General features: G+C 32.6%; 1 protein-coding gene across 7 annotated transcripts in view; it reads left to right on the top strand.

Annotated features, from left to right (window-relative positions):
* The window catches only part of LOC118181914 (voltage-gated potassium channel subunit beta-2-like), a 262,942-nt gene that overhangs the window by 127,680 nt on the left and 113,880 nt on the right, over window positions 1-21,382 (top strand). For all 7 annotated transcript variants that reach the window (XR_015041653.1, XM_085818411.1, XM_085818409.1 and 4 more), the window contains exon 2: window positions 18,223-18,333. Coding sequence is in view for 6 of the 7 variants with exons in the window: in XM_085818411.1 (XP_085674537.1) it covers window positions 18,284-18,333 (50 nt within the window). In the remaining variant the exon portion in view is untranslated. The remainder of the gene's footprint in view (window positions 1-18,222; window positions 18,334-21,382) is intronic.

Genomic DNA, 21,382 nt, shown 5'->3' with positions numbered 1-21,382 from the left:
TGCTTTTCGGAGTGGACAAATGTCCTGCGAAGTTGACAGTTTTTCCTACCCGGCATAAACAATGTTTTAGTTGATAATTAGTTCATTTTTGTTAGTTTTAAATGTTGTTATTTGTAGCAGATTTGCTATGCAACGTACAAGTCATTTCTTTGTATTTGTATTGGTTTTACCAGGCTGCAGGACTTAAAATGTGTAAATTCGATAGACAAGGTAATTCTTCCAATATTTCAGAATTGAACTTTTTCAGAATTTCATCATGTATTTAAAAAACATAAAAAATCCAGCCCCTTCTTTAAAAACGTAATTTAAAACTCTTGATCTTGAGCTTCATTTTTCATTGTAATTTTATGAAAGATATTTGAATACAAATCGAACTTTTATACTTTTCCAAAATCTTTCAAAATCAAAGCAAATAGAGAGGGAAGGTTATGATCACGAAAGTTCTGATGTTACCAGATTACCCAGTGCGCGTCTATTTAGTCACTTTGTAGAGACGTTAGGTATTTTTGGAAGCAGGCAAGATGAAAAATGAGCAAACGCCTTCACCGGGAATCGAACCACGGACCTCTGGAATACCGACCCAGCGTGCAGACCACTACACCACGAAGGCACACTAGGAAAGCGGGAGAAATAACTTACAACTTTTACTAGCTTCTTTTGTGTGAATTTAAATTTAGGTCTCAGAAAAGCGTGAGGGGACTTGGCGAACCTTTCCAGTTCAGTCAGATTTAACAAAATTTGGCAGGAGGGAACGCTTAGATGTATGTTTTGGATTGTTATTAACGAAAAACATATATTAACTAGTTGCGAATAACGGTACTTTATTTAAGTAATAATAAATAAATTCAGAATTCCTTCCAGAGTTTATAAGAATAACAATAACAGACACAGAAAACATTTTAATACAGAAATCTCGAGATTTGTACTCATAATAGGTCCCCTTCACGTAATTAGGCATTTAGGCAAATGGGCCGTTTTTCTTCATGCAGCGAATTGTTATGGGTGTAATGTACCTAGACTCCAACAGAAGCTAACGCATCGGATTACAGAAAGATAGCACAAATTTCATGTTTCAACAAAACGGGCTCGTACGTTTTTATGGGAGGTTTAGTTGTGAGCTTCCTGATCGTTGGATTAGATACTTTTTACGAAATCACAATCATCTTCTTCTCATTATACTCACCTGAAATAACCCCGTTTAATTTTTTTTCGATAGATTATATCAATAATCGAGTGTCTGTATCCTCTTTGCTATGCGATTTAGCGGAACAGTGCGAAAAATATTCAAGCATACATTTGTTAGTATCTGTGGAACAACATGTTGGAATTGATGTGGCAGGAACTTGAATTCAGGACCGACGTTTGGCATATCAACAACAATACACATATCGAACACCTGCAAAGTGCATACAAAATTTGGAGAAATTCTTTATGCTCATATGAAACATTTTTTTGCTGTGTCCGTTGCAATTAGTGTTCCTTAAAATTTAAAAACCACAGAGGGAATTATAAACTATCCTGTATTAATTTACATTTACTATATTTAGATTATTCGTAATTATTTATAAATAGTTATCAAAAAACTTATATATATATATATACATAAAACCGGAATATATGTATTAGTTATATATATAATATTATTTCTTATATTTACTATATATATATATATATATAAATTTTAATTATACCTTTTTAAAAATTTCCATTTTCAATTTATTCTAGATTCATTTTGAATGTTTCCATTTAAAAATATTTTTTAAGATTCATTACATATATGTATATATATTAAGTATTTTTGAAAAGTTTGTATTTTTGAAAAGTTTTAAAACGTTGCTTAAAAATTTTTAATAAAAATTTAAATAATATTAATAATATGATTATTGCTATTTTAATTATTCATATTTAATTCTTCAAATGGATTTCTCAAGGGGGAATAGTTTAAAACATTAAAATCTGAATAATTAAGAAGCACGGAATTCAAGTTTCGTTCTACTTAATCTTTTCAGCAAAATTATTGAAAGAAATAAAATAAAAGAATAAAAACTATTTCTATCCGATATTTAAACTCAATCTCCAAAATGTCAAACGATTACCCCGATGTGAAATTCAGGCTCAACAACAAAATCAAAATTTTAGAGTACATAAAAAATGTAAATTTTCACCGCTCAAGAAGAGTTCCTGGAACATTACAATGATTTTCAGCGTCTTCTTTTTAACATCAGAATTAGTTTGGAACCTTATACTGAATGCGATAAGTTAAAAAACATTTTCTGACACAGTTTATCACTTCTAACCAATTAGAGAGATTTAAAAGTTAGTCTGTTCTGTGTTTGGTATTCTTTGGATGTAATTTTATTGAACATCTTTTGGAATCTGTGTCAAATCATAATCGTGCCTCAAATAAAGGAAGCTCGACGTGTTAGCAAAAAACGTTTTCTAACTCCATGGCAGAAATATATTTTAAAGAGTAAAAGAAACATTAAAGAATGGTTGACAATGATTCGTCAAGCTCTGGGACCATTCTTTTATTTCCCTTTTCCCCTTCCTTTTTTCGCGTGGCTGGCAATGATTCATCAAGCTTCATTGCCACCCTTTTTTATTCATTTCTTTTTCCTTTCTTCCGAAATAGATTGTTTGCAGTAATAATATTCAGTATAAAAAATTCCTATTGTACACAATAAGTGCGATGAACGATCGCAAGCTAATAATCAATTATCAAAATACTTGGCATTTCTGGTAACAATGTTTTTAATTTAGCTTAAAATAACACGCCGGTAATTTAGAAGTCAAACAATAAAAATCAGAGTTATATTTCCAAATTTTCACAGGACTAGTTTCGATGGTTTAACCGAACCATCACCCTCAGCATCCAAAGTGCAAAAGCACTAGTACACTACTGTACAAAGTACAAACTAAAAGTACTAGTACTGTAAACATAGTATTGTATAAAGTACACTAGTCCTGTGAAAATTTTCAAATATAACGCTGATTTTTGTTGTTTGATTCTAAATTAACAATGTTTTTTCTTCTCACTCTTTGGAAAGGACAGCTTAACGCTTTCAAAAAAAAGAACTCTTGTTTCTCGAGCTGTAATTATTATAACTATATTATTATTATTTAAATAGAAGTGCAGATGAAAATTAAAAGCAACATAGTAGAACAATCACTAAAATGGAATAAAATAAAAAATAAAATTTCCTGTTCTACCCATTTCTTTCATTAGAGGAAAAGTTGTAGAAAACCTTGCCCCGAGCAGAGTTATTTTGGTACTCTTCTGTTATCAGGACTGGGTTCAGAATTATTCCCTTCTGTAATCGTCACAAATAATTATATTTCGGTGCAGAAGTGCTGAAATCTCAGTGGATGGTGATTAAATGATTACAATAAAGCATACAAGAACTACTTACCTAGGGAAAGGCAGGCCTTCGTGAAGGGGTTTCTTACAGAAACTTTTGACTCATATTCGCATTACGCTTATGGAAAACTACGAAAACGGCCATGTAAGTGATTCGTTTACCGAGATTCGAATTCGATCATGATATCAGAGTTAGGCGATTTTATTCACTCGAGCACTGATGTCAAAGCTGCTGTTTTCTGATCGCACTGAATGTTCCTTAATTTTGTCAAGAATCTCTTTAATATGGTTTCTTTTTATGCTAAAGTGCACGATAATTTCACAAATATTAAATGCGCGCCTGAAGTTTAAATACTTATCCTTATTATTGCAGTTTTTGAGAACAAGTTCGGAAAGTGCAGTTATACATGTTACGCAGTGATTATAAATAATGTCATAAGATGAATAGTGTAGCTTCACAGTCTTTAAGTTTTTGCGAATTATCTTTAATAAAGAGGCACTTGAATGCCTGATTAATTTTCTGCTGTGTTCGCTTTGAAATGGAAGATAAAATTTTTTTTTTTTTTTTTTTTTTTTATGTTTATTTCTTCAAAGCGAACTACGTCAGAAAAAGTGTTTCTCCTAAGTAAATGAGGATATAAAAAGCTCACATGAAGCTTTGAATTTTCTTTTTTGAGGTTGATTAATTAATAAAACATTTTTGTTGTGTTTGTAATTATTACATTTTACTGTGTTTGTTAATGTGTTTATTTTCTTTACATAGAAATTTACACGCTGGTATCAAAAAAAAATCTAATGACGTAATAGTCTTTTTTTTTAACACGTGAAATATTTTTATACTGTACGCAGATATAGGAATTAAATGTACTTCAAGTGCTGTAATCCCCCGACTTGCTCGAACCTACGTGGCTTTGCATTTTCTTTATTTTGTTTTAGAACTTACAATTATTTGCATTTGAAACTGTCAGTAATTCAGAAAATGCTGATATTACCCTGACTGTATACCAGAAATGATTTTAAAGAAACAATTTACATAAACCATTATCACATGTCCTAAAACTCCACATCCCTCTTGAAAAACTGCATTTTAAGTTAAAACTATATTCACGAACAATGCAATTGTTTTACGTTTATATACACAATGTAATCATTGTTATAATCGTATATTCACGAACAGTGCAATTGTTTTACGTTTATATACACAGTGTAATCATTGTTATAATCGTAGCGTCTAATCGTCATCACCACACAAAGAAAACTAAGGGATTTCAGTAAACGGAGGGTTCGAGATTTTTCCGCAGCAGTCGCTACTTTAGTTATGGGGCTTGAATTTGGGAGGAAATGGCCTATAGTCCTACCTTTTCTAAGATAACAAATTATAATGAAATGCATCTAAGGGTTTTAGATTTTGTAAAATAAAAAAAAATAGGTTACTACTTTTTTGTTTGTATATAACAACATTTTTACATATAATAAATAACCTATAAAATATATATAATCAACACAATTACAAACTACTATGCATCTGTATTATATAGGCCTACTACACATTCATAGAACACAACATATATAACATAGCCCTATTTACATATCTACAGAATATTCAAAATATTACCTAGCACACATTTGTAGAACACCCAAATATATATTTATAACTTTCATGAGCTGGTCGATCAGATTATGTTAATTGTATTTTACTTAACTCTTAACACTTTCTAATAATTGAATATAATCCTTTTCAAATGTATAAAATTTAAATAGGACGTGTTTCACAGTCCACTCTAACCTCTGGAGTTTTGCATTTATTAAATGTGAACTTCTGTTTCATGAGTTAGATTAGTTTCGCAAAAGTATTTGAGCCAGGGACCCTGAACAAAAATCTTACCACTTGGATGATTTTTGTACCAGATGGAAATATTTGGTACATAAGCTGAGGTGCTGAAAATAAATGTAAGGCAATTTGCTATATTATCACTATCTTTGTTCAAACTGCTGCAACGGTAATCTCGATAGCTGCTGCCCATCTAGATCATACATGCAAACACTTTCACTTACATGAAATATTAGACAGTCCATTAATGAGTTCTTTTTCTCTACTCATCTACTCAATTTTAGGATTTACTCGTATAAGGTACTTTTCCCTCCTTTCTGCATGCCTTCGTGGTGTTACTGGAAGCATCATCGACGCGTAACTGGGAAGTCTGGAGTTCGGATCCCGACGAGAACAAATGCAGATTTCTTTGGTTTCCTTACTAGAATGTAAATGAGAGAGAAAAAGATAGTATTTAAAGGAAGGTTTCGAGAGCTTAATGTAGAGCGTGTTCTGACTGTCAGGGCCACGTTACTAGGTTATCTAGCTCAGATAAGATTGTATTATTCGGCTTCGCACTATAGTTGCCGATATTTAAATTGTTAAACCGGTACGAAGTTTTGAGCCAGCTTCGTGTTGTTTTGAAATTATGTAGTCTTGGATTATTAGTTTTTTTCAATTTTAATTTGACTGTTATTTTGTGTTGTTCAGGCTTGCTTCCTATGGCTTATCTTTCATAAAAGTTTTAAAACATAATTTTGGACAGTATGTAGTACTATTGAAGAAACTTAATTGCTTTCCCCGTTCTGAAGCAGTCAATAAATGGCTGGTATTAGTAAGTATCACCTACTTACAAAAGCCTCAAAATCTCAGTCCACTTCAAATTTACATCTTCAAAGAACGATTTATCTTTTCTCTTCTTTTAACAGAAAGAGAAAGAAGTGATTGCAGTTTCAACATCAGGATTCAATCTGTCCATTGCAAACTTGTTTTATTTGTGATATGATAAGAGAAATCTAATAGGTAAATCTAGGTTTTGACTTCTTAGCACTGATCTACCAAATGTGCTTGTTTTTCCAAAGTTTACATTGCTGTTGTCTGCACAATGAGAATACACATAATTCACATCCAAGTTATGCTTTTCGAAGTTCTGAGATACTTGACTAGTAATTGCCATAGACGTTTCCTCAGCACTTTCAGCAAAATCTAGAATTTTATTCTGCCCTTCCTTTAAAGTATCAGGGCAAATTGAGAACATTTCTCGACTGTTTTTGTTTGATGCATCAGTAAGCAATGAAAAAAACCTTTTGAAATCTTTTCTATACATTCTAGGAACCTTTTAGGAACAAAAACATTTTTCTGTATCGTTCACTACTTCACCATTCATCCGCATGAAAGTTTGGAAGCAATCGTCGAATCACCAAAAAAAGGAGCACATGTTTCATTTCAGCAGTCTATCCTGGTATAACTAGCGTTTTACTGAATGATACACTATACTGATACAAATTTCCACGCGGTTCTACTGTCATATTCTTCTTCATTGTTGAAATTAACAAAGTAATTCAAAAGTTTATTTGAACTTAAATTTTGTGCCTTTTATAATGTGCATTGGATTATACAGTAAACCAAAATTCCAACACTAAACTAAACATTATTCAGTTATCTCACGTCAGTGTGTCCCCCGTGTGAAGTACTTCCTACATGATGTATAAAATGACCGATTCTTAGTCCCGGCTTAACTCCCGAAAACATATCTTTCCATTTCTTAAGATATATTTGATTACGTTTGGCTTGGGATTTCAATTCCTTCCTTATAGGGTGTATCTTCTTCGCCCTCAAACATTTTTGCTAACTTGACACTGATTTTCTGGCCAAGACTGAACTGATTAAAAATGCACTGTCCCCAACAACCACGCTTGAAACAGACTGCAAATAACAGTATAAAGTAGAATAGAAATGGAATTGAAAAGACAAAGTCAGAAATGCTTCACTCAGCCATTTCCCCAGTATGATCGATGGTTGTTGCTTTTAGAGTTCAAGTATTTCCATTCACGAAACGCAAGGTAGCCAAAGGAGTTATAACAATGTCAGAAGATTACGAAAACTTTGTGATATTATTTAACCCATAAAATATAATTCGCAATAAATTTAAATTTTTTAAAGTGTAAAATTATTTATTTTTGGAAGCATTAAAAGCAGAAACAAAATTTTGGGGGGTAAAACCATAAGAATCCGGGATAAACGGAGAATCTGCCAATAGTTGGCACTGTAAAAAAGATGCCGATAGAAGACGCAAAAAGTGAACAGCAGTATGCGAGTAAAAACGCTTGTAATGGCGATGTGTTTTTCGATTTCCTCGCATGCGGCTGGTCGTACATAAAGCAAATAAAATATTGTGTTAATAAATCAAAATGTAAGGAATATTAGTGTGCCATCTACCTACTAACCTCAATAGCAAGCATTAACTCTAGAAATACTAAATGTAGCTAATGTTTTGACATTTAAATTTATATGCTTTAAACGTAGCATTTCCTTTCTCTAGTATTTACAATATGCTCGTTTATATAGTATTTACAATATGCGCTGCATATCAGCTCGTTTTTAGAAAAATCTATTATATCTGTAACCAAACTTTTATCAGATAATTAGATAGCCTCTTATAACCAACGCTTACAGATTTACAGATTTTAAACCACCATTCTAAACAATTAGACATTTTAAACGCCTACAAATTTTCAATAGAATGACAATCTGGTTTTAGTTGCTACGTTTTGGTGATGATATTAGTGAAAATCTTGATGTTGACATCGAATCGGTTACATAAAATAATTAACCTATATTCACCTATTTTTTGCTTCTTTGCAATGCTACTGGAGAAAGCTTACTGGATGTTACTGGAGAAAGATTTTTTTTTTTTTTTTTTTTTTTACAGTTGGTTGTCCCGAAGAGTACAATTTGGATAAATCCTTAATCGTTTTTAGAATCATTTATAATATTTGGTGACAAGTAAAGGCGGATGTTAAATATCTAACAAAATCTAAATATCCAATCATTTTTCGGGGTTAGGCAAACCATTGATCTTTGTTATTTTTCAATTTACTTAGAAAATATTAGTGACAAATAGACATTCTTCTAAAATAATGAAACGTATTCATTAACGCCACGTTGATATTGCGTTAATATCCTGAATTTAAAAAAATGTGTTTATTTTCTTTAAATGATAATTAAATTTATTAATGGTTCAATAATAATTTCTAATTATTCAATATCTTTTGCTAACAGTTTTTTAATAAATCACTAATTAATTGCAAAATCTAGAGAACTTACTGAATAAGAGTTTTACTGTCTAAAGAAAATTTGAGAAATAAATATCAATTATTATACAGCAGAAAGCTAACTAACAAATTAAGAGAGCTTTGCTCTTTCAGAATAGTACGTTCATTCAAATATTTAATTAAAAAGGTCATTACTTATTATCTCTTTAATACGTGAAAGAAGCTTAATTTAATAATTTATCGGCGGTACATGGAAGAAAATTTAAAGAAAAGTATACCCGCTTTAATGAAGGCGTCCAGTGAATTTCAAAAGGGATCTAGACCTTTCTAACACTGCCTTTCCTAGTAAAACGTAACTAAAATTTAATTAAATTACTGAACTATTTGTATTCTATTGGAATCATCGAGTAATGTTTATTCTATTTAACATATTTAATTCTTTGATAAGCACAGAGTTGAGATTTCAAGCAAATATGCCCAATAAATTGGATCCAGCTAGGTAGAATTTTAGTTCTTGTAATTACCGATGTAGGAAAGGTGAATTTAAAAAGAATTAACAACTTTAAAAGTCGTTAAATCCGCTTTTCGTCTGTTAAAATTCCCTTCTTAACATCTCTATCGCTTCGGATTGTTCCCACATTTGCAAACTTTCCGATGAACTTGATTAAAGCTCATTAGCTGCTCTGTTTGCTTGTTTCTTTCTCTAATTCTTAATTTAAATTACTGTTTGAAGCTTAACTATTTTGGGGAGCATTGTCAAATCTTTTATTCTGGTGTTACGTTTGATGTCAAAGGAAACTGTTGTAATCATTAGAAATTCTAAATATAATTAGCAAGTGTAATTTATTTCACTCTTATTCTCAGTATCTAAATTTATTATTTATTTGTTCATTATTTTTTAAATTAATTATTTGTTCATTGCTCTGAATCTTTGAGAGCAGAAATAGCATCTTTAGCAGAAAGCAGAAACACTCGTTCTGTGCTTCGTTTAAATAGTATGATGTTGGTAGCTAAGCAGTGATACTTCTTGCGAATATAAATGATAAATGCATTAACGTCATTAAAGGGTGCATAATATTTTTACTTGTATTATTTACAGAAATATGGTACGTAAATTTTTAAGAATATCAATGTCATCTCTTTGCTATTTGGTACAGTCAAATCGCTGATGTTATTAGGTAATGCCGACCAAAAAGAAATTATATCAGTCCTAGCTTTACCATGTCGCTATACTTCATACCTAAATTATTTTCGTATACAGGAGCCTCCTGGTGGACTCCTGAACTTGCTATGGAGAGAAGAGCGCTTCGGCCACAAAGGCGAAGGGCACAGGCAGAGAGGGATCCCTCATTACGACAACAATACTTTTTGGATTACAAGAAACAGCAAGCAACTTATAAACGTAATATCTCTATCGCCAAATTGTCTTCATGGAGAAACTACTGTACACGTACAGTTGACAAATATGGGGCTACATTTCGAATAGCAACAGACAAGGTATTTCGCCCCTCAGCACTGTCAGCCACATTATGTCCTGCAACTACTTCAGTAACCGATGTTCTGTCAGCATCAAGACTTCTTATTGGAATTATAAATATCGAAGTAACATTTGGATTGCACTTCTTCCAATTATTGGCCCACCAGCGGCCGAGCGGTAAAATCGATAAACACTGGTAGTTCGGTCCGAGGTTCGAATCCCGCGAACGGGCTGGCTGCATGGGTGTTTTCGTGGTTTTCCCCATATGTAACGTGTATACGAGGCAGTCTACCTTAGAAAGTCTTCAACGAAGGCATTCCTTCCTTTAGGCAGATAGCCCTCGAGGCTTTGCCGTAATTAAATAACCTAACCTAACCTATCTATAAAAATAATAATTGGAAGATAGGTTAGGTTATAAAATATCTTCCAATTATTATTTTTATAAATAACATAAACCTAAGAAATTTTAGTTCGTGAAAACGTTTCTTGAAACTTTTCCTAAGTAATAGATTTTTAGGTGTGCTTGAAAATAACTTTAATATTTTTTCCATCATGCACGTATTTATTGCGATTTGTGTTAACCATTTCTTGGCTTAATTTTTTCGCGTTTCTATACGACATTATTAACTCAGATTACCCTTTAACGATAAATTGCAAATTTTATACAAAATTGCAGTACAATATTGTTTTTTAGCTTTAAAAAAAGGGAAAGTCAGAAATTTTAGCACTTTTATTTTTGGAAGACAAATATTGTGGTTAGCTCGTACATTCAGGTTAAAGGAATACTAAATGTAACAACATACATTATTTACATTATAGAGGTTGCTTAAATCAGATAAGTGTTTAGAAAATGTCAAAAACTCCAAATTGAAAGAGTAGAATAGATACTTCATAGTTAAATAAATACGTACGTAATTGTAATTCTAACAACAAAAAGAAACAATTCTTGTCAGATAGCAATTTATTATTTATAAAGCTTTAATCACATTGATATTACTTTTAAATTTTTATTTATTCCCCAGATAGGGACATTTCACAGCTAGGTCATGAGATCAAATATTCAGAATCGATTAATTACTGTTTTGAAACAAAGTATTCTGAAAACTATGTTTGCCATTCAAAATTTAACTTTAGTACATACTTATGTTACTAAACAATCAATTTCTAAAAAAATGTATTTTTATGCACGCATGGTTGACTGGATAAGACCGCCAAATAACGGTAATTAATTTTCTCTGTGCATGGGTGTCGGTGAACAAGCTGGCTGCGTGGAATTTTCATAGATTTCCACTGCGGGATGTGAGTATGAGCTAAGAAGTTCTTCGCAAAGGCATACCTATTAAGACAAATAATTCTCACGTGTTTTAGCATAATCAGTTAATGAATACACTAACCAATCATTTCGCACATATAGCGTAGCCTTGGTCTGAAAACTTTATTTTGCTCCTGAAGAAGAGTAACCTATTTCTGACCGCTCTCGAAATCGGCAGTGTTTTAATTCAGTCTTCATCAACCTTAAGTTATCTTTTCTCCTAATTTTAATCATATTTATGTTAATAACTAACTTAATCTACACACAAATACTAAAATTTCAAAAGAATGAAGGGGGGCTAACATTTCTCTCAAATTCTGTAGAAGACATTTAGAAGTCTGAAAAGAATGAAAAAATTTTAATTCGAAAAATTGACGTTACAGAACTGAAAAGTGACCGCTTTGGGTAAGTTGCATAATAAACGTTTTTAAGAAGCCGTGTTTGGATATTCCATTCAGAGCACTTCTAAATTGCCCTTCCGATTTATTTCAAACGTAAGAAATTATTTTGCATAAAATTGTCTAAAGAACAGCAGTGTTTAATTATTTGAAACCATGACCGAAATTAAAACTTTGTAGCAAAAATTTGCGTTTAAAAAGTAATAGTTTTACTAGTTTTAAAGGGTTTTTTTTTTTTTTTTTTTTTTTAAATTTTGTACTGCTTTGAAGAATTCTTTTGTTAAGTTGCTCCAGCAGACTTTAATTTTTATTTTCTAGACTTTGGTTGGTTATCAACTAATAAACTTCTGCCAGACATAAATTCTTTTTAACTCAGCAATTTTTTTTAATTTCATTGCTTCGTAATTTTGAAAATAAAATTTAAATATTGACTAGCATCCCCTACAAAATCTCCATTTTATTTAATAATGCCTTCTGAAAACTTTTCCAAAATTTATATTTTTTTATAAATCCTTCAACTAGTGAGCCATTGAAACTAAATAAAAGAGATTTTGTTACAGCACATGATAAAATTTAAAGTAAAACATTCTTTGTAATATATATTATTATCTCTCACATAAATCATGATTTTGGAAGAAATCCAAATAAAGCCATGATTTAAGAAATTCATCCTTATCACAATAACCATACCATCTACGAGAATTTTAGATCTGTGATAATTGTGTTGGATGTACTATTTCTGTTGATGTATTAAGTCTGTTAATGAAACTATTTTTTCGTGTTGCGCTATAACGGATACCGAAGCAATGTTGTTAAGAAACATTTGAAAAATTTGAATAGCTGAAAATTTTGGACTTGTTTTAACAACGTATAAAATATACATGCACGTCACGTCTTTCTTTTACTTAGCATTATACAGATACGATCTGGGTTTTCCTTCCTTTTGATGCGTTAATACTGATGTTAACTAATCCTGCGCACGGAAAGAGCTTAACTTTTTTGACTGCTCAATGTTGATGTTAACTCGTGGGTAACCGGCGGCAAGTTGCGCTTCTGACTCCATATAATAAGTAGTACATTTGTGACGTTGCGTAATACTTACTACATTTTTGAACTCAAAAGATATTTATTACAATTACGAGGAGCGCTTTACACACATACACATATATGTATATAATTCATAGATAGTACAGAATAATTATCGTAGTAAAGTATAATCCTCATGATGTGAGGATGCTGATAACGAACGTCTCTCCAGTCGACAGTTCAAGAGTATACTAGGGTGTTATTCCGATGGAAACAATGGGCAGCCTGAATAAGCCACGCTTCCTTAACTTATGAGTTGCATTTTATATCCTCTGATTCGTTATATCTGGAACAATATCAGAGGGGGAAAAAGATCATTGATTGGTCAGCCCTCCTGAAATCAAGAGGCTTTGACGACAGACACACTACAATCGCTACAATCTCTTGACACTGGTCGTAAAGTTATGTTTCTTGTACTATCAACTGGAATGAATTATTGCGTCTGCCATGTCAGACCATGTCGTTTGTCCCATCGTAAAAGCCTGGAAACAGTGGGGACCGACACATACGATTTTCTCATCTCTGTGTGGTCCACCGCGAAGTAAAATTTTTTGTCTTCTCAGTGATCTGTCCCAAATAGTTTTCTATAACTCTCGTTTTTCGAAAACCTTACTTGTAAACGTAAACAATGATCAGCTGAGCACATCTGTAGTGGTTTAAAATCGAAATGTCAGTTTATTTTCATTTTCTTAAGTGCATATTCAGGTTTTTAAACGTAATTTTTCTTTTACGTTTGTAATATTTTTTGTAATCTGAACTGGTATCGATTGAGATCAGATTATAATCATTTTTACTTAGATTACAAACATTTTTGTTAGTAGTTAAGACTGGGAAAAAGTAGAGAAAAGAAGAAACAAACGAACCAAAACATTTAAAATAAAAAGTATTATTAAAGTTCTTTTTCTTTTCGAGCATTTCTTTTTACTAAATAAGAAAGTATGTAACTGTTATTTTCGGAACATACTGCCAGCTGCACAGCACACATATTTTTCTCTTCGCCCTTCTTTTCCTTCGCCATTTTTTTTTTCTGTTCTCCTTTCTGAATTATATTAACCAAGGTGCTAACATCCTATGGTCTGCATTATTGGAATCTTAAAATTCACGATTTTAAATTAATAAAATCAGCATCTTAACTGTTTTCGAAATTAAAATAGGATTCTATTTTAAATTGGTTTACAAATCGTTGCCATCTTCACAGCTTCAAAACAAAGAATGTGTTGTTCTGTTGTGACTTATCTCACTTGTCTGACAGTAATATCAGAACAAGCCCACGAAATTCATCGTGGCAAGGAGTGCAAGATTGTGCATGTCATTTGCAAGAGCCTTGAGCACCCCACAGGTGATCATACGGCTTTTCTCAGTACCACCCCCCACCCAATTTTGATGGAGACCACCCCGGAGGGACAGGTCCGAGGGTCTTCCATCCTTCTTTCCCTATCACCAACCTCTCGAGAGGACTTTCGGCTCACCGCATATTTAGAGTGTCCCCATGCCACACAGACACATTTACAAACGTCACACAGGCACGTTACGCAGACACATTTACAAGCGCGAGTTTGTCTCAAAGATATGTCCAGGACTGAATTACATCACTTATGTTGTGACCTACTTATATTAATTTCTTCATTCTATGTACATTTTTTTTTTTTTTTTTCATTTTTTTTTTTTTTTTTTTTTTTTTTTTTTTTTTTTTTTTTTTTTTCCGGTTGGTAATCTTTCATTTTTTATAATGTGCTTGACGCACAGGGGCAGATTTAATTCTTCGGGAACATAATTTGTTATAAAGAAGGAATATTGTTTCCAAATTAAAGCAGGTAAGATATTAATTAGCAGATCGTTAGCATTAATTTTCGTAAAATTACATTACCCTAAAAGTTTGTAAAACTCCATTAAAAATATAAATGGAGAATCTCCTCCGTGACTAAATCTCCAAGTTCTTTGATCTCAAGGCTGTGATCCCGTTTTCTCCACATCTTCTTCCTTCTCGCATCTAAAAAGGAACGAAGAAAAGAGTTAGCTTAAAAAAAGAAGGTTATATTTATTAGGTTCCCTGAATAGATTCTGAATCAAAACAAAACCCACTGTCATTGTTTTTCCGTGTAAAAGCTAATCTTGATCAAGGCGCCATTGTTACAGATGAGAGAAGGAAACCGAAAGAAAAGGAAACAAAAAGTTGACCTTGTCTTGCATTAACTGTTCTCCGGTGACAAAAGGATTATTCTAATGCTTTAGTCGCAGATACAGCACTATTGACAAGCATCTAACTACTAGAATCAATTTATTTATTGCTGCGAAACAAAGTCTCAGCCAGTATAGGAACTCATTTATCTTAAAAAATCGGATTGTTTTGACTGAAAAAAAAAATATCATGCTTTTGGTTTGTTAAATTGTAAAGCTCGCAAAACTTAAACAATAGTCATTCAATGGCAAAAATTATGATTCGAAAATAATTATTTGGGGGACTTTTGTTGTTTGTTTTTCCAGAAGGTTTGCATTTATCACGTTTATAAAAATGATGAATAATGTCACTTAGTTTTACTCCAGTAGAAAAAAACTGGGTAGAAAGAAGTAATACATTTCTTCAGTCGTTAGAACAATAAATCTTATCCGTTCTTCAATAAACGGCCGTTCTTCTTCGCCAACGAAACATGAAGCATTAGCGAACAAAAACCAGTTATATATTTGCCTGTTTCATTAAACTTTTGACAAGCACGCGGGATGCTTTCGAAAGGGTGTTGTTCTCATAGATAATTTTCCACAAGAAATTGCAGGACGTTACGCGCGAGATACGACTCTCATTAAGTAAATGGGAATCGAAAGCGAGCGTAACTGGTATCAGTAGTTAGTGGTTTTACCCACTCGGCCAGTGACAGACTGACGAACTTTTAAATTTTTTTAACATGCAGTCCCGTTAGCATGGAATCAGTTTAGTTCTTAAGTGCTGCCAGAATGCTTTTTAATAAAAAAGAGAAAAACGTAAATATTTCAGGAGTCTGATGATGAGGTTGTAGGGATAATACTTTGCAATCAGCCTGAGCTAAACTTTGCCATAGATCTAATGATAACCTTCTCGGTCTGTGACTTAATAAATGAATGCGGAGTGAAACTGTTTCATTACTTTGAACATAAATTTAGGAACCTTTTTCAAAGCACATTCGTTGAGTTTGTAATGAAACACGTGAACCTAATTAGACTTGTTCGCTGATAACGGTTAAGAACTGAATAACTCGGATACCAGTCATCACGGAAAATTGTGAGAAGCTGCTTGATGATTTAGAGGAAGACTACGAATCTTCATATTTCGGGTTTCAGTCCTAACTGAACTCGCTAAGCTTTATAATGACTCTGAATTCGTATCATATACAAGTACACATTGATACGGTAAAGCTCAGTAATGGCGCAGTAGTTAAAACCACTGAACAATGGTAGTTCAACTCGGGATTAAATCCTGATAAACGAGAGAGTTGCACGGGTCATGCTTTTCATCCATTTCGTTTAAATAGTCCTTCACGGAGCATCCTTCCCATTTGATAGACAGCCGTCGAACACTTTACCATAGTTATTAAAATACACAAGCAATAATGAGATAATACAATTTAAATACATTAGAATCATATATGTTGAACTTCGCGATGTTGACTAATAAATAATTTATGTGCTGATTCACAAGCTACATTCATAGAAAAAAATTTATTTGTCAAAGATGTTGTTAAATGACACAAAGGATCGTTTCGGTGCTTAAGGAGGATGGTTTATCCTACACATACCGAGGCCCGATCCACAAAACTAGAGGCCCAGGGCGAAATCTTTTACTGAGACCTTTCTTTCTCTTACTTCTTTTCGTTACATTAGATATTACTTATGCAAATTATACAAAGTATTTTGCCTAATGAAGTAGTAATTTACCATTTACTCATGTGAGATTATTTAAACAAATAATAGATTTCACTTTTCTATACGTTTTATTTTTCCTGATTTCATTTTATTACGATTTACGTAAAATATAAGCTTATACTTTTTTTTTTTTTTTTTTTTTTTTTTTGTTTTCCTTGAAAACAAATTTGATGAAAAAAGGAACCTAAAGAATTCTTACTTCTTAGGTCTTAGTAAATCATAAAGAAAATAATATAATTAATTTAATATATGTCAAATATACGACCATACTTAAGATAATCAAAACCTTCACATCATGTGACATCATTAGCTTCAAATGTTGCACATTAACCGACAATAGCTATGAAATTTAGCGTTAATTTACAGTTCGAGGCTTTGCTAAGCATTATCAGTCTTTGGAAACATACATGTCTCCAAATGTCTAGAAAGAATATTTAAGGAACTAAAGCGTATAGTTATCTTGTAGAGACATTAGGTAATTTTTGGAAGCAAAAGAGATGAAAAATTAGCAAACGCCTACGCCGGGAATCAAACCACGGACCTCTGGAATATCGGCCCAGCGTGCAGAACCACTGCACCACGAAGGCACGCTAAGGAGGTGGGAGAAATACCGTATAATCTTCTTTGAATGATCTGTTTCACGACGGATTCCCCAAGATTTGAAATGAGGTCTAAAAACAACATATATATCAGAGTTTATTGTGCGTGCCATATTTAATTTTGAAAGCTACATCCTTCTATTTTATCTGACTTTCTCAGCTAGCTGACGTGATATCAGTCCCCATTACTATTTCACTCTTCCACTTAAACAACTAAACAGTAAAAAGAAATGAAAAATCCACATTGTCTATAGAATACCCGATAGTTCTGCATAATTAGAACTATATAATACCATTTGATATAATTATCATATGCTTTGAAGAATTTTCTAGTCTGCTGTCGCTATTTTTCTACCGACGTTTATCAAGAGGACTTTCGTACTGATGGGTTTTCAATACTCTTGCTAGAACGACAAATGTCCATGTCTTACCCAACGTTCGGGACCGATCACTCCGCCCATGGCCGAGTGATTAAGACCACTCAGTTTTGATAGTTCGATCTGGATTCAAACCCAGGCGAACGGGCTGAGTAATTGGTTTTCATGATTTTCTCCATGTGTAACACGAATATGATCCCGTTTCCCAGGAAGAAATCCGTCGCATTACGCATAGCCCGCGTGTACTTTTCCATACTTCAAATAACCTAACCTTTAAGTAAAATGAAAAGTGGCTTTGTCTGATATAACTCAATAACACACGAAACCACTTTTCATTTCATTTTATTATTATTTGCCGTTTTAAAAATTAATAGCCTTGTCTTGTATAATTTCAGAAATATAGCTTTCAATTTAATTAAATTAATTAAGATCCCCCAACGATACGGTGGTGTTTAAAGCAATCTTTATTGTTTTATTGTTTGTAAATTTTATTTCTTTTTCATTTACTAATTCCTCAGGTGTGACTTTAAAAGCAGAATCCTTATAGAAATTGTTTTATGCATTTATAGAAAATGAATGAATCAATTAGAAATATTTTTTTCGTTGACTGAGAGTGACAACTTTCTTTGTTTATAGGTGAGTGGTGGCATTTTGGTCCGGTAACATATTTGAGGACTGATCCCTAGCTGCATTCTTCATGAGTATCAAAAGTGAGCACAACAAAACAAATATCCTCATAAAAAATAAGTAAGTTTATTCTATGAATTTTGTCGATGTGTCCTATATTAGAGCAAATTAGAAGCTGTGGAATGCTTGTGGTGTTGTAGTTTGTGACTTGTGAATGCTTGCTAACAACTGCGAAAAATTTACCTTGCCTGTAAAATTAACAAATAATTTAATAACATTTCATCTGACACTGCTGTTTATGATCTACAATGTTTAAAGAAACTCTCTCAAAGTAATTCTTAAGCATTAATTTCACCCTAAAATTTCGTAAGAGTATCAGTCCATAAACATCAACAGCAGCATCAATGTAAAGATAATTTGGTTTTATAGGATTTAATGTAATTTGAAAGTCAATTTCTTATTTCTTACTATGCCATCAATTTCTCTTTGGCAGTTTTTAAAGGGCAAAGTTATCGCTTTTATAAGTAGATTTCAGCAATTTTGCGATAAAAATAATTTTATTTCTTATTTTTATCACAAAATTGCTTTTTATCGCAAAATATCCTTATATTTAAAAAAAGTAGGATGTTTGCCGAATTCAATGTACATTCAAATAAATAAATATGTAATTATATATGTATATAAAATAAATTTAACGTTGAGAAGTTTCATTTTAATTTTCCGTTTCAAAAGTAAGATTTTAGTTGACTTGTCCTCACTTTTGAGAGAGTCAGTACAATAACTTAACTAACTTGTATTCATTCTTTCCCAGAGATACATAATTTCGCAAGTTAGTTTAGTATAAATAAATATTTTTACAAATTTTGTACTTGTACATATGTAAATAGTTTTAATGAAATGTAATTTTTTTTTGGGGGGGGGATATAATTTAACTTGAAAATCTAAAGATTCGATGCTTTGCCGAAAAAGAAAGAATACAGAGATAAGTCTATTGAACATTAAGTAAATGGCTATCTTGCTAAATTGGCGAGATATCGCCAAGTTGGTGATGTTTGGGGCGACTAATTTTGTCATCAAATTTGGCGGCCCTGTATAATAGTAATAGGTATTTTAATTGAATAACTGTGATTAATCTATATAATTAAGACATAACACGCCGAATAAATACTAATTCAGAAGTCAAACAACAAAAATCAGCGTTATACCTACAAAATTTTCACAGGACTAGTTTCTATGGTTTTACCGAACCATCATGTTCGAGGCATATGTTAGAAAAAAGGAAACACAGAAGTCTTCTGTTGCTCAACATTGCTGGTCCGAAAATCACACTTTCAATTTTTCTGCTGCCAAAATTATTCAAAAAACATCTTCCATTGGAGAACTGGATTTTCTAGAGGCATTTCACATTCATAAAAATCTTTCTGTTCTAGTTAACGATCCTAATTCCAATCCAAATTTGCCTTTGGCTTTTAGAGAAATTATGTTTTAGTTCTGGTTTCGCCAACAGATGGCGCCACTTGCTTATTCTTGTTCAGGCTTTCTTATCTTATCTAATCATTATTTCCTATCTTGTTCATTTGCGGTTTTGCAGCTGAAGATGATGGTTCGGTAAAACCATCGAAACTAGTCCTGTGAAAATTTTGTAGGTATAACGCTGATTTTTGTTGTTTGACTTCTGAATTAGTATTAATCTATATGTCCAACTATAACCCTTAGATATAATTTTAACCGTACATGCCTTTCAGTAATTTCGAGAAATCGAATTTGCTAGATATTTCTCGACGGCCGGGTGAAAACTGTATAAGACTAGAAAGAACATCTACTCTCAGTTTTGGCTGTTCAGACCGACTTCGGAGTATTGAGATATCCGTCAGAGCTTCGCTTTTTCGATACATTTTGCATTGCGTTTTGTTTAACGTTCTTAGTAGTTTCTAGTTAGTTCTAACTACTGATTTTTCTCTGTGAGACTCTGCAAAGTTGCACGAGTATTTTTCTGAAAAGTTCCATAACTATGAAGTGTTTTTTCAATAAATTTTATTAGGCTTTGAACAGTACTGTGTGCAGTCAATCTATTGCAAACCTGTACGCACGCAACAATATGCAAGTCAAGTGTGATTCATTATTCTTGTTATTTAAGATACTTTTACTGTTAGAAACTGCTGTTCTGGTACCTTGAAGTTACTGTGCTTTGAACTAGAATTTATTGACTGATCTAACTGAAAAATACTGATTTATTGAAAATACATCTTAAATAACTTTGTAGAGCCATTATGTTTTTCGGAATAAGAAACATGAAATTCAACTATGCCCTTCTCAGACTCGAGACATGGATCTTCCAGTTGCTGGCTGAATGTGCTGAACTGGTAGCTCATCCAGCTTGCAATATGTGTCCATAATTGATAGCACTTTCAGTATTCGAGCACTATCCGTATAATTAGTTGCACGGGTATTCTTTGGTGCTACAGCAGAATATGTTAAGTCTTTAAATGTTTTCCTCCTTAAAAAACGACAATCGTCTATAGCATTTTTCTTGGCACTACTGTACAGACATTTTGTAGATAAGACATACACTTTTTTGTATAGCCTGTAGAGGTTTTCGAAACAAGAAACAGGAAAAATCAGCTGCATCTTTGATGGGATTCAAAATATGGTTTTTCTAATTGCTAGTTTGACCTGCTACCAGTAACATCACGAGAGAACGCATTGCGTGCTCTCGTGCTCTTTGACACTGCTCTCGTGAAAGGTATGCAGGCCCACCAGCGGCCGAGCGGTAAAATCGCTGAACCCTAGTGTGCTTTGCCGTATTCTCAATACACGTGAAAGGTATGCGATAATTCCTTTTAACTTTTCGTTGCTTAGGAAAATAGGAGTTAACACCTCCAGAAGAAGGAAAACGTGCTGGATGTATTCTGTATTTGTAATCAACTATTGTTAACTTTTGCATTGTAAATTTTCTTCCATATTTATAAGAAGCTTTTGATTTCTGCTATTACATGTTTGTATAACAGGAGGTTTGGTTACGAATTAATTTTGATTATATTTTTTATTGTTTGAAAATTTGTAAGAAACAATTAAAGTCCACTAATAGGTGACAAATTGCATGTTTTAAGTTTGGGTTAAATCTTCATTTAATAGAAATGCTTACTGTCAAATCCCCCCCCACCATGAT

Source organism: Stegodyphus dumicola, chromosome 6 (assembly GCF_044657685.1).
Source record: "Stegodyphus dumicola isolate Sdum_Otavi_A_Nest chromosome 6, ASM4465768v1".
NCBI lineage: Eukaryota > Metazoa > Arthropoda > Arachnida > Araneae > Eresidae > Stegodyphus > Stegodyphus dumicola.
Note: the sequence above shows the minus strand (reverse complement) of the source record. Positions and strands in the feature narration are given on the sequence as shown.